Below are 16,089 nucleotides of genomic sequence, written 5' to 3' on the forward strand. Positions count from 1 at the left end.
TAGCACATGTAAAGGTAGCCATCTTATAGCCAAAAAACTTCAGGACCAGACTCCAAAGAGAAACTGCTGAGCTCCAGTTCATTTGCAAATTTGACACCATCAGATCAGGATTAAACAAAGACTGTGAATGGCTATCCAACTACAGAAGCAGTTTCTCCTCCCGAGGTGTTCACACCTCAACTGCTAGCAGAGCACCTCACCCTCCCTGATTGAGCTAACCTCATTATCTCCATACTGATTTATACCTGCCTCTGGAAATTTCCATTACTTGCATCTGAAGAAGTGAGGTTCTTACCCATGAAAGCTTATGCTCCCAATACTTCTGTTAGTCTTAAAGGTGCCACAGGACCCTCTGTTGTTTTTTACAGATTCAGACTAACACAGCTACCCCTCTGATACTGGGGAGAGACAAGTTATGCTATCAACATCAGATCTGAAAATTATCTTTCAAGGAATAGTATCTTAGATTTGGGCAAAGAGGTAGATATATTTTTAAAAAGACTTTACAAAATCTAAGACCAAACATGTTGGAAATTTTTGTTCCTAAACAAATAAGAGTTTAAAGCCAGAACATTGGTGCATTAAGAATGTGAGAGGAAACTTAACAGAAAGGAAACTTGTTTGAAAGAAATGCAAGATGACTTCCCCTGTTTGTAACGCCCATGTCACAATTCTTTTTTAAAATAATTCAGTAGAGACTTTAACTTCATGTAAAAGTAGTGATGGTTTTTTATATTAACAGTGCCTCTTTAAATAATGCTGCTGCCAGTTATCATGGGATCATCTGAGGATCAGGGTAACAATGGAAACCAAAAGATTTTGCAACTTTAGAGCAATGCCAAAAGCTTTTTGTGGGGTATTTTAACGAAAGAGGTCAGACAGTTTTTCAAAGTTCCTTAAGACTCTCTGCTCTGGGAGAAGCCTGTATTATAAAACAGATATGGAATCCAGAAATAAGACGACAGTACCTTTGCAAGACGAGGGACAGTAGTTGGAGAATTTAAGTGACCAAGCTGGCCAAAGGTATTACTACCCCACGAATATACCTGTGTAAAAACACATGAGGAAAAAAGTTTGCATGCACAGAGTACACAGTAATAAATCCAGCGTGACAAACAGCATATATAAACACTACACTTATGCACACATGTATAATATCACTATGGATAAAAATTTTAAACAAAAAACAAAACAAAACAAAAAAATCTATATTTGAAAGGGCAGCTGAAGAGAAATTTGGGGAGATGCAAGTTCTCCAAAGGAACTGCTTCCTTATCTCCATTCTCTTCCTACTTACATTTCCTCATGTGTGTGTATGTGTGTAGGGGGAGGAGAGAGGTAACCACACTCAAACTATCACATTCTTGTAAGTATAGCAGCAAGGACACATGCTCATACAAAATGCACAAAGTTAATGCAAAAACAATCAACAATTCATCATGCACACCACTCAAGACTCTCATTCCACATAAGAACACAGAGCCTGGAAGCACATAAAATAAAGACCAATCCAGAAAACAGCGAACAAGTCAACTATGCTGTGGATGCATGATAAAAGGGACCGTTATCTTCATACCTGTGATTTGGCAGTGAGTGCCAAGGAATGGTGGCCACCAGCCGACAGCTGTATCACTTCTTTACTGTCCAGACTTTTTACACATAATGGTTGAAGCCTGTAACACCCCGCACACACAAAAACAAAACGGAATCAGGGGTACTCTCAGCATGAAACATAAGAGGCAGGGAACACAGAATATAAAACATTTTGTATATTTTTGAAACAGAACAAACATGCACCACAGCACCAGAGAGCACAAAGCTCTTTGGTGATAAACTAGCTTAGTCATCAGGAAAAGGGTACTGAGCCGCTCCTTTGACTCTCTAGGTATAATTTCACAATTGACTTCACCACTGGAACCAGGATTTTGCCCTTCAAGTCCACTAATTATCCTGCATAAATCACATTCGCGGTAATAGTTAAAACCAAGAGTTTCAAAAACAGGAGCCTACCTTTGGGGTCTTAAGACTATATTCAGGCAGTTGACAGACTTTCAAGAGTTTTGAGCACCCAAAAACTCGCATTGTCCCATGGGATAAGATTAGCTTTTTGCCACTGAAATCTTACCTTGGCAGGACATCACCGTGTCCTAACTGTCCTTCCTTCCCTTTTCCCCAGCTCCACACCTCAGTTCTTAAAGATGGGAGAAGTGCATCAGCCTCTCCACTATAGGTTGGGGTCAGAGCCACTGTCCTCATTTTTGCCCGTCCTACTTTTCTTAGGAGCCTTGGAGAAACTAGAAGCAGACCAGGAGAAACTAGAATCAGTTTTCTTTTTAAAAAGCCCCACACAGAAACGGAGATAAACTAATGTTGTCTATCCCTATTTTAAATTAAACATGGCTTTTACACAGAGCTAGTGTATTATATGATATGGGTACCATATACTGAGTCACTGGACTTCACAGATAATAGCTTCCTCTTAGGTATTTTACTTAAGATTTAGTAATGCTGGAGAGCAAAAAGGTACATAGCTGAAGGCAGCTGTAACAGCATATATGCTAATACAGATCTAGGTCTTAAACAGAGTTTACCCATTATTTCCTTTCAATAGCTGTAAACACAAAGTATGTAATTATATTGAAGAGAATATGACCTGTGACGTTCACTGTCAATAAGGTATTTTTCCTGAAATAAAAACTACCCTGTAGAGATCATACATCTTCCAATAATTTCTCTCAGCTTGGAAAGAGTATCACTGAACTCAGCCTTACTACTGTGTGTTACACAAAGTACTGCAAATTCAGAACAATTAACATTAAAAACGAGAAAGAAGGAGACCACCTGGCTGAGAAGTTTGGTAATGGGACAGGGAATTTTTCTAAACCATTGGCTACAAACCAATCAAGAGCAGTAGTGACAGAGGGTCAGACCAACTGACGTCTGTTATGCAGCCTACATGAAGCGAGTTGGTGGTTACCAGTCCCTTATGTAATGAACATCCATCCATATCACCAAAAGCAGCACCACAATGGGTTTGGGATAATCCTTATTTTAAGGTTAAAGAACAGTCCTTTGTCTTGCTCAAGTAGCATGCATTTCCCACTAGTCTTCTCCCCTCTCTCTCCACATTCAACAAGATCTGAAGGACTGTTCCTTACACACACACCTCAGCAGGGGGTTTGAATCTGTGTTCGTACTGTAGGTAATATTGTCAAATAAGGCACACATCTAGTAATTACCACACTACATTAACTCTCCCTGGCCTCTTGGTTCCTCCTAGTCACTATCTTACCTTGGGACAACAAGCCAGGAAGGGAAAGTCTTCGACTGACTCCTTCAGATTCCTCTTCTCGAATATCAACTAGGCTAGAACTCTTCTTTCCTTGCATTGATTCCAGTTTGACTTGCTCTTCCCGAGTGTCCTTCAGCCCCTCAGGACCTGGGGAAGGACTACCAGACTGAGATCCTAGTTCACCTGGAGTTGTGCCATAGAAGTTCATTACTTTCTTCAGAGACAATGCCCCAGCTTCATATGTAGCTGCAACTCTCACACCAACTGCTGATGCGCAAGAGACCACCAAGCTGTTCAAGGCAGATGTACTTACACCTGGAGGGCCGGGGAGACAAGCAGTGAGTTCTTCTTCTTGAGAAGGCTAAAAACAGAAAAAGAAATCAATGAAACCTATCAAATTCCCAACCCAGGGCAATAGTGTGACCTTAAATAAATCTAGTACTCTTACACCCTCTGTTGCATTTATCAGTAGTTTGTTTAAGTCTACAATTCATAATAATCCTTTATAGTTGGAAGCTGGAAACCAATACCTGTTTCTGTATAAAACAGGTTCTCTGTTGCATATTAGTTTGGCAGTGAAGGGTTGTTAATTAGTGCTGGAACCGTGGTTTTTTTGTTTGTTTGGTTTTTTTTTAAGAGAAGAATGCATGTTTTGAAAAAAAAAAATAACTTGGGTCTTTGCAAACAAATAAAAAGAGGGGTTAAATTTTGGGCTTATAACTTTGACTATGTGCCTTTAAATTCAAGTCTCTGCTGTTGATTACAGTATATCAGCAAACATGCTACCTTTATGAGCAGACAGTTGGGAAAGCTTATCAAAGGAAAACAAATGATTAACTTTGCTCACACTGACAGACATCTAGTTAAAAATTGTTAAGCTTTATACAGACAGCAGTATCATAAGCAGGAATGTACCAGAGAGGCTTCTTCAGGCAGACCTCAGAAATTATGGCTCTGGTATAGATCAGAGGACAGTCACCTAAAGTTTACTGTTATAGTCAGCCAATTAGAACCAGTCACTATATAAAAAGCAGCATACTAAAGCCCTATCAAAAACACAGCTTTCAAGCTACTGACAGATATCCAATACAAAAGGCAGTAAACCCCATTTCACTTCTTCATATAGGTCCCTTAATACACCGCTTCCTACAGCCTCCCTGTAAAAAGGGATCCTTTTGACATCTTCCTTGTGAATAAGGAAGACTAAGGGATACTGGAATAATTCTTATTTATGAAATATAAGTATGACAGATATGACAATTTCCTGCAATATTGTGGACAAACCTTATTGAATTAAGTTTAAGATTTTAGGAGTGTACTGTACTAAAAACATAAATGTTTATGTATTATTGTGGGATTGTATACAATGTCTGGAGGGGGGAAAAGATAGATTGACTAATGTAAACCCTGAGAAGTGTTATGAGCTTCAAAGAACTCTTTTAAACAAATGTACCAGAGAAGAATGAACTTTTAGTTGAGTGGGTTTCCTAGGAAATACCCAGGAGGGAGGGAATGCAAATTCTAACCTTCAGACCCAAACTTTTAAAGTTACACCTTGAGGAGAACCCCACTGTCTGCTGATTACCTGTTCCAAGGGTCCCAAGATCAAAGGCCCAACCTGTCTAAAGGAGTGACTCTCAGATTCATGGGGGTTCTTGTTCTGAGCAAAAGATGTTATGAATATGTAACCACAGAAAAACTCCGTGGGGTTTTAAGGACTTACTATATGCTAGAGCCCTGGTTGCAGTGGAGTGATCTCTGGTAAGCTTACTAGCATGCAGATACGTTCTTTTATTTCTTTTAATATGTTCTCTCTGTAATACTTTCACCTTCAGGATAAATATACTTGCTTAGGAAAAGCTCTGTGGCAACTTTTCCTAACTCCCGGCTCTGGGAGTACGGGTGAAGGAGTTTGGAGCGCAGGTGGTATTCTCTTCGATTCTTCCTGTCAAAGGTAGGGGCCCGGGCAGAGACAGATGCATCATGGAGGTGAATGCCTGGCTGCGAAGATGGTGTCACCAGGAGGGCTTTGGCTTCCTAGACCGCGGGATGCTATTCGAGGAAGGACTGCTAGGCAGAGATGGCGTTCACCTTTCAAGGAGGGGAAAGACCCTATTTGGACACAGACTGGCTAACCTAGTGAGGAGGGCTTTAAACTAGGTTCGACAGGGACAGGTGAGCAAAGCCCACAGGTAAGTGGGGAACATGGAGACCTGGGAGATGGGTCGGAAACGAGAGGGAGTGTGGGCTATATTGGCAGAGAGAAAGGAGGGTCAGGACAAAACTGGGAGGAAAGATCAAACCAGTATCTTAGATGCCTATATACAAATGTGAGAAGTATGGGTAATAAGCAGGAAGAACTGGAAGTGCTAATAAATAAATACAACTATGACATTGTTGGCATCACTGAAACTTGGTGGGATAATACACATGATTGGAATGTTGGTGTGGATGGGTACAGCTTGCTCAGGAAGGATAGACAGGGGAAAAAGGGAGGAGGTGTTGCCTTATATATTAAAAATGTACACACTTGGACTGAGGTAGAGATGGACATAGGAGACGGAAGTGTTGAGAGTCTCTGGGTTATGCTAAAAGCGGTAAAAAAACAAGGGTGATGTCATGCTAGGAGTCTACTACAGGCCACCTAACCAGGTGGAAGAGGTGGATGAGGCTTTTTTTAAACAACTAACAAAATCTTCCAAAGCGCAAGATTTGGTGGTGATGGGGGACTTCAACTATCCGGATATATGTTGGGAAAAACAAACACAGCGGGGCACAGACTATCCAACAAATTCTTGGACTGCATTGCAGACAACTTTTTATTTCAGAAGGTTGAAAAAGCTACTGGGGGGAAGCTGTTCTAGACTTGATTTTAACAAATAGGGAGGAACTCGTTGAGAATTTGAAAGTAGAAGGCAGCTTGGGTGAAAGTGATCATGAAATCATAGAGTTTGCAATTCTAAGGAAGGGTAGAAGGGAGAACAGCAAAATAGAGACAATGGATTTCAGGAAGGCCGATTCTGGTAAGCTCAGAGAGCTGATAGGTAAGGTCCCATGGGAATCAAGACTGAGGGGAAAAACAACTGAGGAGAGTTGGCAGTTTTTCAAAGGGACACTATTAAGGGCCCAAAAGCAAGCTATTCCGCTTGTTAGGAAAGATAGAAGATGTGGCAAAAGACCACCTTGGCTTAACCACGAGATCTTGCATGATCTAAAAAATAAAAAGGAGTCATATAAAAAATGGAAACTAGGACAGATTACAAAGGATGAATATAGGCAAACAACACAGGAATGCAGGGGCAAGATTAGAAAGGCAAAGGCACAAAATGAGCTCAAACTAGCTACAGGAATAAAGGGAAACAAGAAGACTTTTTATCAATACATTAGAAGCAAGAGGAAGACCAAAGACAGGGTAGGCCCACTGCTTAGTGAAGAGGGAGAAACAGTAACAGGAAACTTGGAAATGGCAGAGATGCTTAATGACTTCTTCGTTTCGGTCTTCACCGAGAAGTCTGAAGGAATGCCTAACATAGTGAATGCTAATGGGAAGGGGGTAGGTTTAGCAGATAAAATAAAAAAAGAACAAGTTAAAAATCACTTAGAAAAGTTAGATGCCTGCAAGTCACCAGGGCCTGATGAAATGCATCCTAGAATACACAAGGAGTTAACAGAGGAGGTATCTGAGCCTCTAGCTATTATCTTTGGAAAATCATGGGAGACGGGAGAGATTCCAGAAGACTGGAAAAGGGCAAATATAGTGCCCATCTATAAAAAGGGAAATAAAAACAACCCAGGAAACTACAGACCAGTTAGTTTAACTTCTGTGCCAGGGAAGATAATGGAGCAAGTAATTAAGGAAATCATCTGCAAACACTTGGAAGGTGGTAAGGTGATAGGGAACAGCCAGCATGGATTTGTAAAGAACAAATCATGTCAAACCAATCTGATAGCTTTCTTCGATTGGATAACGAGTCTTGTGGATAAGGGAGAAGCTGTGGATGTGGTATACCTAGACTTTAGTAAGGCATTTGATACGGTCTCGCATGATATTCTTATCGATAAACTAGGCAAATACAATTTAGATGGGGCTACTATAAGGTGGGTGCATAACTGGCTGGATAACCGTACTCAGAGAGTTGTTATTAATGGTTCCCAATCCTGCTGGAAAGGCATAACGAGTGGGGTTCCGCAGGGGTCTGTTTTGGGACCGGCTCTGTTCAATATCTTCATTAACGACTTAGATATTGGCATAGAAAGTACGCTTATTAAGTTTGCGGATGATACCAAACTGGGAGGGATTGCAACTGCTTTGGAGGACAGGGTCATAATTCAAAATGATCTGGACAAATTGGAGAAATGGTCTGAGTTAAACAGGATGAAGTTTAACAAAGACAAATGCAAAGTGCTCCACTTAGGAAGAAAAAATCAGTTTCAAACATACAGAATGGGAAGAGACTGTCTAGGAAGGAGTACGGCAGAAAGGGATCTAGGGGTTATAGTGGACCACAAGCTAAATATGAGTCAACAGTGTGATGCTGTTGCCAAAAAAGCAAACATGATTCTGGGATGTATTAACAGGTGTGTTGTGAGCAAGACACGAGAAGTCATTCTTCCGCTCTACTCTGCTCTGGTTAGGCCTCAGCTGGAGTATTGTGTCCAGTTCTGGGCACCGCATTTCAAGAAAGATGTGGAGAAATTGGAAAGGGTCCAGAGAAGAGCAACAAGAATGATTAAAGGTCTTGAGAACATGACCTACGAAGGAAGGCTGAAAGAATTGGGTTTGTTTAGTTTGGAAAAGAGAAGACTGAGAGGGGACATGATAGCAGTTTTCAGGTACCTAAAAGGGTGTTATAAGGAGGAGGGAGAAAACTTGTTCACCTTAGCCTCTAAGGATAGAACAAGAAGCAATGGGCTTAAACTGCAGCAAGGGAGGTCTAGGTTGGACATTAGGAAAAAGTTCCTAACTGTCAGGGTGGTTAAACACTGGAATAAATTGCCTAGGGGGGTTGTGGAATCTCCATCTCTGGAGATATTTAAGAGTAGGTTAGATAAATGTCTATCAGGGATGGTCTAGACAGTATTTGGTCCTGCCATGCAGGCAGGGGACTGGACTCGATGACCTCTCGAGGTCCCTTCCAGTCCTAGAATCTATGAAACTTCTAACAGTGGGTAATTATGCTGTTGATAGCTTCTGAGGAGAAAGCAAAGCAGGCCTGCTTAGGCAGTCTGACTTGCTAGGGAACTCACAGTATAGACAGGGAACGGTGCAGCCTGCAAAAACCCCCATAAGGAGGGAGAGAGAAATGCAAACCTGTGCCCAAGAGAGGAGAAAACTAAGGAGCTGGGAGCCTAGAGTGAATGCCTATGGTGGACAATAGAGGGGGAATACAGGTGCAGTTGCCCTGAACTGTGACAGTAAGGATATACTAGCAGGCTACCAACACTGCCAAGCAACCCAGAAAAAGACAGTCCATTTGTGTACGGAAGCTACATCAAGAGGAAAAACCTCTAACTGCCACTGTAAGTAACACATTACACAATCACCTTCCGTGCTTATCTTTCCTCTTCAAACAGCATCCATATATTGCATGGTATTAAGATTCAGTGAGTCTCCAAGGCTTTGGGGGTAATACTATACTGTATTTCTGGGAACTGTGCATGAGAAAGTATTTTCAGAAATATTTGGGGGAGAGAGAGGGGGAAGAGAAGAAAATGAGCAGGAGACTACTTGTTTTCTACTCCTCAGAGGAGTCCACAACTGTTGAAAATAAGAATTTGTTTTACCTTTACCACCTTCTCTTCCTTAACTCCCAAAATCCAACAGTGTGGGAGTATGGAACTGGCCTCTCTAAAAGAAATCCCACATACTTACAAAAGATAAGCTTAAGAAACTGACTCACACATAGTATCAGCAGCTACTGCAGTAATTTTCCAAGTTCAGCTGTGAAGCCACCATGCTGTTTGTACAGTAAGATGCCATTAGCAGTACAAAGGATTTTCCTAGCAGAAACAAACTTCCCTAGCATAAAGTTATTTAGTGGGACAGAACTTGGGTAGGGATGGGGAGACAACACTGCTGGACAGATAAATCTGGTGTGGTCTTCTACAGAATAATCTACATATTACATCACTGAAATAGTCTTAAATCAACCAAGTGATTATTTCATAGTTTGAGAGATGACATATAGGCAAAAAGTTTGAAATTGGTGGTTTCTTTACACGTCATACCACCTTTCCTCTTCCCCTAACCCTCCAAAATAGCAACACATTTTAGCAGATTCGATAAGTCAAATCAAGAGTTTCCCTTCCGATGGCTACTAAAAGGACTGGGGATTACTGCAGTCTTCCAACAGTCATAACATAAGTTTGACATGTGGAAGATTAATTCACCACTCATTACACTGTTGCTAAGGTCTCCCAAAGTGGGGCAAATAGGGAAAAAATGTGGATCCTTCTACTTCAATAAAAAGATAACTATCCAGCTAAAATCCATAGCTTGACTCAAGAAGAATCAGACAGAATTATGAGGGTGAGGGGGGTCTCTCTCTTCATAGGAAGGGAAGTATTATACCAGCTGGCCAAATCCCAGAATATTGATCTAGCTGAACATGATACCAATATATCCTAAGGAATTAGAGAAGGAATGGGAAATGGGTTTTACTGGGTTCTCACCGCTGCATAGTCCGTAGCACATGACTAGAGAACTATCTGGCAAGGCTGCTCATATAAAGGCCCTGAACAAACATGATAATTCTACTTTCAGTCCAAAAATCACTTCTGTATTTGGGTTTGATTCCTAAAACTGTGAAAGAAACACTGTGATAACTCCAGAATTGTAGCTATATCTTCAAAATTATGTTAATATTGAGAATCCTTTAGTTTTCATGAGCACATTACAGGATGTCATGCATACAGTACAAATATTAAGAGAAAAAGTATAGACCAGTGATGGTTGGTACCTGTTCAAGTTCTGTACTGATGCTTTTCTCCTGGCTGTCATTTAATGGGTGATCTGACAGATTCTCCAAGTATTCTTTTACTGCTTTTTTGTCAGGAAACAAAACATTTCCAGGACTGGAAATACCACTATCTTCCTGTCCATCATTGTTAGAAAGCACACTTGTCACCTCTGATTCTGAAGCAGCTGGCTCATCTTCTACAAAAGTTTTCTGACAATCCTCACTTTGGCTACCTGTAGCACTCTTCCCCTCAAGAGTCTCCAATGAGGAGCAGGAAACATGGTTTTCTGATTGGGAGTCAGCCAGTGCCACACCTAATGGGCAGCAGTGACTATCCGATATGATTACATGGTCTTCTTTATCTGTCATCGTAATCAGGAGCTGGCTGCAATGGTTGCATCTCTCTGGGATAGGTTTCATGTCCTGTGCAGGGAGACATTGTACAAGAGCCAGGCTGTGGTAGGCTCCACAGGCAACTTGGAGCACAATGCGTCCTGCCAGGTGTTCTACCTTTTGTGGCTTGGTCACTGGGAAAGTAGTTGTTATGAGACCTAGCTGGCAGCCACTTCCCCATGCCCATATTTCTCGGCTTAGTGAAAGTGCCAAGGTGTGCTCCTCTCCACATGCCAATTGCAAAATCCTGACTGACAGCAGAGGACTGGTTTCAGAGTCAGAAATACTAATAGGATTTGGTTCTCGCAGATAGGGCTGGTTAGCCACTGCACACTGGCCAGCAGAATTGTTTCCCCACATGTATACCACACCACTCTCGGTCACTGCTCCATTATGGTAGCTTCCAGCTGCCACAGTAGTAACATGCTGTCCAATCAAAGCATTTTCTAAGATGGGGCTCTTAGTGCAAGTTTCCTCCAGCCCAACCCTCCAGGGAAGTTTTCCAAAGCTGTAGACCTCGCCACCTGAAAGACAGCATCATTCTAATGAAGTTAACCACATAAACAACTGAGGAACTCATTTAATTGGATTTTCATTTTTAATTTGTTGTGGGCTCAGTGTTAACTGCAGTTGTTGAAAGCAGATCTCTCAGATACTTTCAGTAAATCAATAACTATTAAGGACTCTGTGCTATTGCTGGCAAGAGGTCCTACACTTGATACTGATTTTTCTGTTGGTCCATTCTAGTAAATCACTAGCATGGATGCATTATATAATGGGGATTTGACCTATTATTGCATGCTGCCTTTAAAATGAATTGTAGTACGTCCAACTTAAATTTTTATCTATTCAGAGCAACCTACTAATCTATGGTGGGCTCAAAAGAGAGCTTTTCAGTCAATACCTTCATGAATGAGTGCAATCCACCCTGCCAGTGCTAATCATTCTGATATACTAATGTCAAGATAATTTGCATAAAATTATCTTAAAATGCATAAAACATATTCCATTTCTTAATATTTACACTTTTCATCTTCAGTAAAAGTTAATTTTGTACCATCATTAATAATGTAGTATCAAACTTGAAATATAACAAAAGAAACTCTAAACTGAGGCTTCCACAGAGACTGTGGGCCTACCATGTATACTACAAATACAACAATGTTGGTAGAGCAGGTTAAAGCATGGTTCCCTTCTCGCTGTACAAACATTCAGTGTCCCTGAAGCATGCCAAAGTGCTGGACTTTGATGTGTAGCAAGAGTGCATAAAACAGTAAACATTTGTCCTACTATTTATTCTTTAATTATGGAAAAATATACTTATTGTTGGTTTGACCTTTTAAACATAGATAATGTTGATGAAATTCTAGAGAGGCTAAGATAGTGGTAACAGTGCCAACTCATTTGAAATGAATCACGAAGCAACAAAAAAAATAGAATCCTATGAGGAGGATTGATTTGGTTAACACTTTTTTGATAGTTATATACCAGTGATCACTACAGTCATATCCATAAACAGTGCACTTCAAGTCAAATGTGCATAGAAGCAAAGTTTTTCTAGTTCAGAAATGTTCTATTAGGCAAAGGAGTGACATGGCAGGTCAGATTACAACTGGCTCTAACTGGCACTCCCCTAAACTAGAACATTCTTTACCTGCAGCTCAGTAACATTCAAAGGTGTGAAATTCTTTTCTTCCTTTGAAAACATCAGAGAAATATCAAAGACATTACTTCCAGTCTAATCTTTAGAACGGTATGCCCATTGATCAGTACAATCAAGTGACAAAATATATCAACACCCAAAGGAATTGTCTTTTGGAAAATATTTTTTGATTCCAAGAGTCAACTGATCAAACCAAATTTCACTGCTGCATCTACTTGCTTGCAATTTTTCAGAACTTTAAAATAAATAAATAAATAAATAAATAAATAAACACAACCCCCACCCCCCCAAAGTTATCCCATATCAAGAGGACTTTTTGTAATGTTGTATTTTTAAAATCCAATACATTGTTGTAACATGCATTTAGAGGTAACACAGAGGGTGAAATGGCAAGATAATTTGGAGCTATTTTATAAGTAATGCTTCTCAACTTTGAGCCACTTTTTATTAAAGAGAAAAATTAGCCCAGTGCAATTTAAAAAGACTGATGAAGATAACGTAGAAAAATTGTCTCTTACTCAACCTTTACAATAAAGACATTTTGGCAGTAATACAAATCTTAAATATTTCTTTAAAGTTTGTTTTAGAATTTTACACTAGTTTCAATCTAGTGTTAACCGGAATTTTAAGTTGTTCATGATCTGTGACCTAAAACAATACTGTCTAATACCTTCTGTTAGAAGCAACCCATGGTTTATTCCGAGGGCCGCCTGCAGTACGGTCTTTCCACTCCAGCCTGGAAGTCTCTCAGGTGTTACAGAGCAGGAACCAGCCTGCCAGATATGGACCAGGCCTCTCTCTTTGGCTCCTTCTGCCTCTACTGAGCTGTAAAGAAAAGGAAGAATCAAAGAATCAGCTTGTAGTTTTCTGTACACCAGTTTACTTTTCATTTACATATAGGAAAGAGAGGAAGGATGGTTCAGTGATTAAGGAACTAGCTTTGGACTTGGAACCAAGGTTCAATTCCCTACTCTGCAACAGACTTCCTGTGTGACCTTGAGCAAATCACTTACTTTGTGCCTTGTTTCCTGGCCGTAAAAATAGCACTTACCTACCTATCCTAGATGTTGTGAAGTTAAATGCATTAAAGATTGTGCGATGCTCAGTTACTATGGTAATGGGGGCCTACGGTAGAGTATGAAGTGACACCTGACCTCTAACAGTCAAAAGACCCTAAAAACAATTAACCTACTGCTAAGGGGTGATGTGCACACTTTTGAGCATGGTACATCCATTACTGTCGGAAGGTGTCTGCAGAAAATATTCGTACATTTTAGAGTAGTCTCATCAAACCATCTCTAGCTACGAAGAAAGTCTATTTTTGAGAAACTCTGGAATATCCAAGATCAGGTGAGACTAAGTTGTTCAAATGGAATGTTGTCTTATTTCAGTTCTTTTTCTATCCGCTGGGTTTCCGTATCAGAAAGCTGAGGAGGACGACAGTGACCGACAAGAGCTCTTGTAAAGTTATAAGTATATCATTTGGTCCAACTAGTAGAATCAATATTTAAATTTAAAGACAGTTTTTACTTTAGATAAATAATGTTATTTAAAATAGAATTTGCCGAAAATTAACTAACTGGTTTTTTATCCAATTAGGAAAAGTAGTAATTAATGTGACATATTTTGGATATTTTACTAAAATTATAATATAATAGGGGGCAGAATGATGGGATATAGAGCCTTTCATCACCGTACCATGTTATATTCAGCCAAAAGTGCTAGCGAATGGATATTGAACATCTAATAGCCCTCTGTGAAACTAATGTGGTGGGTTTATTGCCCAGTGTGTAAATGCCCACATTACAAAAACCATCACTACAACTGACACTAACCAACCCCTTTGTTGGTAGTCACAGTAAAGAGGCTAAGAGGTAAAAGGATATGAAGACCGAACTCTCTCTTTCACTTAAGATTTCACACCGCTAGGGCAGGCTAAAGCATATTGGGAGGGCAGTACACTGAAAGTTTACACAGCCATTGCTGTACATGTTTCTCTGAATAATTAGAGGATTTCAGTCTCCGGGCCTGTCAATCCAGTGCAGTTCATAAGAACTGAAAATCATGCACACAATTTTTTTTAAATTAGTAAATTCTACTGTACAAAAGAAGCGTTAATGATTCCTGGTGAATTCATATTTTCAACCTTTGAACAGACATTCTGAAGTTTCAATAGCTAACTTTAAAAAAAAAGTCACAGTTGCAATAAGTTATGGAGAGTACCAATCATCCCATAATCCTGTAGTATGATTAAGCTACTACATATTTTTCCTTTGGTCTAAAATACTGTACAGTATTCTAAAAAAATAATACAGTAACTCCCCACTTAATGTCCTCTCGCTTAACGTTGTTTTGATCTTACGCCCCTGCTCAATTACAGAACATGCTCCATTTAAAGTTGTGCAATGCTTCGCTATAACATCATTTGGCTGCCTGCTTTGTCCACAGCTGGCAGCTCCCCCAACACCCCCCCCCCATCAGCTCCCCTATGCCCCCCTCCCCCCACAGTGCCGCCCGCCCACCAGCAGACCCCGCAGATCAGCCCCTTCCCCCTCCTGCCCGCGGCAATCAGCTGGCTTGCGGCATTCAGGAGGGAGGAGCGAGGACTCGGCACGCAGGCTCCCCCTCCATCCCGAACGCCGCAAACCAGCTGATTGCCGCCAGCAGGAGGCAGGGGAAGGAGGTGGGAGCCTGTGCACCGAGTCCTCATTCCTCCCCCCTCCCTCCCGAACATCGCAAGTCAGCTACCTTCCCCCTCCCTCCCATGCCTGCGACAATCAGCTGGCTTGCAGTGTTCAGGAGGCAGAGAAGGGAGGAGCAAGGACGCAGCGTGCGGAGTGGGGGGGGGGGGAAGAAGAGGCAGGTTAAAGATGGGGGCTTGGAGGAAGGGGTGGCGTGGGCGGGCCAAGGGTTGAGCCCCCCACCCCGGTGCTTGCAGAGTAGGGAAAGCTGCCGCTGCTGCTGTGCAACATGCTTCTCCTAACCTACAGGACCTTCAGCCTCCTTGCCTGCCTCATTGTCTCCAGTGCCAGTGGGCTATGCCTGTGTGGGGTAAGGCGGGGGCACCTCCCAACTATACTACTGTACTGTATGGCCCAAAAAAAAAAAAAAAAAAAAAAATTCCCTGGAACCTAACCCCCCACATTTACATTCATTCTTATGGGGAAATTGGATTCGCTGAACATCATTTCATGTAAAGTCGCATTTTTCAGGAACATAACTACAACGTTAAATGAGGAGTTACTGTATTGACAAAGAACATTTGGACTAGAGCTATGCAAATTGATTCCTTGATTTGCTGGCCAAACTGGAAAATAAACAGAACAAATTGTTTCAAGACGGCACAAAATGAAAAATTTTCAGCAAACAAAAACAACTTCTGTTTCAGGTTGAATGAAATGTTTCATTTAATGCAAAATAAAACTAAAAATCAAAGGAAAGTCATTTAAAATCTATTTTTTTTAAAAAGTGAAAAACCATTTTTTCCAGATTTTTTTTTTTTTTTACCAAAATAATCTGCTGAATTAAATACACATTCTTAAAATGTTTTAGTTGACTCTCACATGCATTTTTTGGCCCCCCCAAAAAACTGCCCAAACATTTTTGCCCAACTTTAATTTAGACCTTAGAAATTAATTTTAAAGGCAGTTATTAGCTTAAATGGTTTTATGGGGTCTGCATGATCTCAGCAGATTTTTACCTTCTCTCTTGTTGGTCCATCAGTCAGTGGAAGCACTCCATCACTCCTCTTTGCAGTGAAACTGTAAGATGAATAGGCTATA

At 40.8% G+C, this 16,089-nt stretch overlaps 1 protein-coding gene across 4 annotated transcripts in view; it reads right to left on the minus strand.

Moving 5' to 3' along the window:
- The window catches only part of ALS2 (alsin Rho guanine nucleotide exchange factor ALS2), a 60,224-nt gene extending 44,197 nt beyond the window's left edge, over window positions 1-16,027 (minus strand). For 2 of the 4 annotated variants that reach the window (XM_065413181.1, XM_065413180.1), the window contains exons 1-8: window positions 16,008-16,027; window positions 12,978-13,132; window positions 10,269-11,168; window positions 5,175-5,182; window positions 3,293-3,653; window positions 2,126-2,294; window positions 1,577-1,673; window positions 969-1,046 (exon numbers count right to left, since the gene is read on the minus strand). In XM_065413181.1, the coding sequence (XP_065269253.1) occupies window positions 969-1,046; window positions 1,577-1,673; window positions 2,126-2,294; window positions 3,293-3,653; window positions 5,175-5,182; window positions 10,269-11,168; window positions 12,978-13,132; window positions 16,008-16,027 (1,788 nt within the window). Of the gene's footprint in view, window positions 1-968; window positions 1,047-1,576; window positions 1,674-2,125; window positions 2,295-3,292; window positions 3,654-5,174; window positions 5,183-10,235; window positions 11,169-12,977; window positions 13,133-16,007 lie in introns of all 4 variants that reach the window. The other 2 variants (XM_065413178.1, XM_065413179.1) reach the window with 2 other exon arrangements.
- Between the last annotated feature and the right edge of the window lie 62 nt (window positions 16,028-16,089).

Source organism: Emys orbicularis, chromosome 11 (assembly GCF_028017835.1).
Source record: "Emys orbicularis isolate rEmyOrb1 chromosome 11, rEmyOrb1.hap1, whole genome shotgun sequence".
Classification (NCBI taxonomy): domain Eukaryota; kingdom Metazoa; phylum Chordata; order Testudines; family Emydidae; genus Emys; species Emys orbicularis.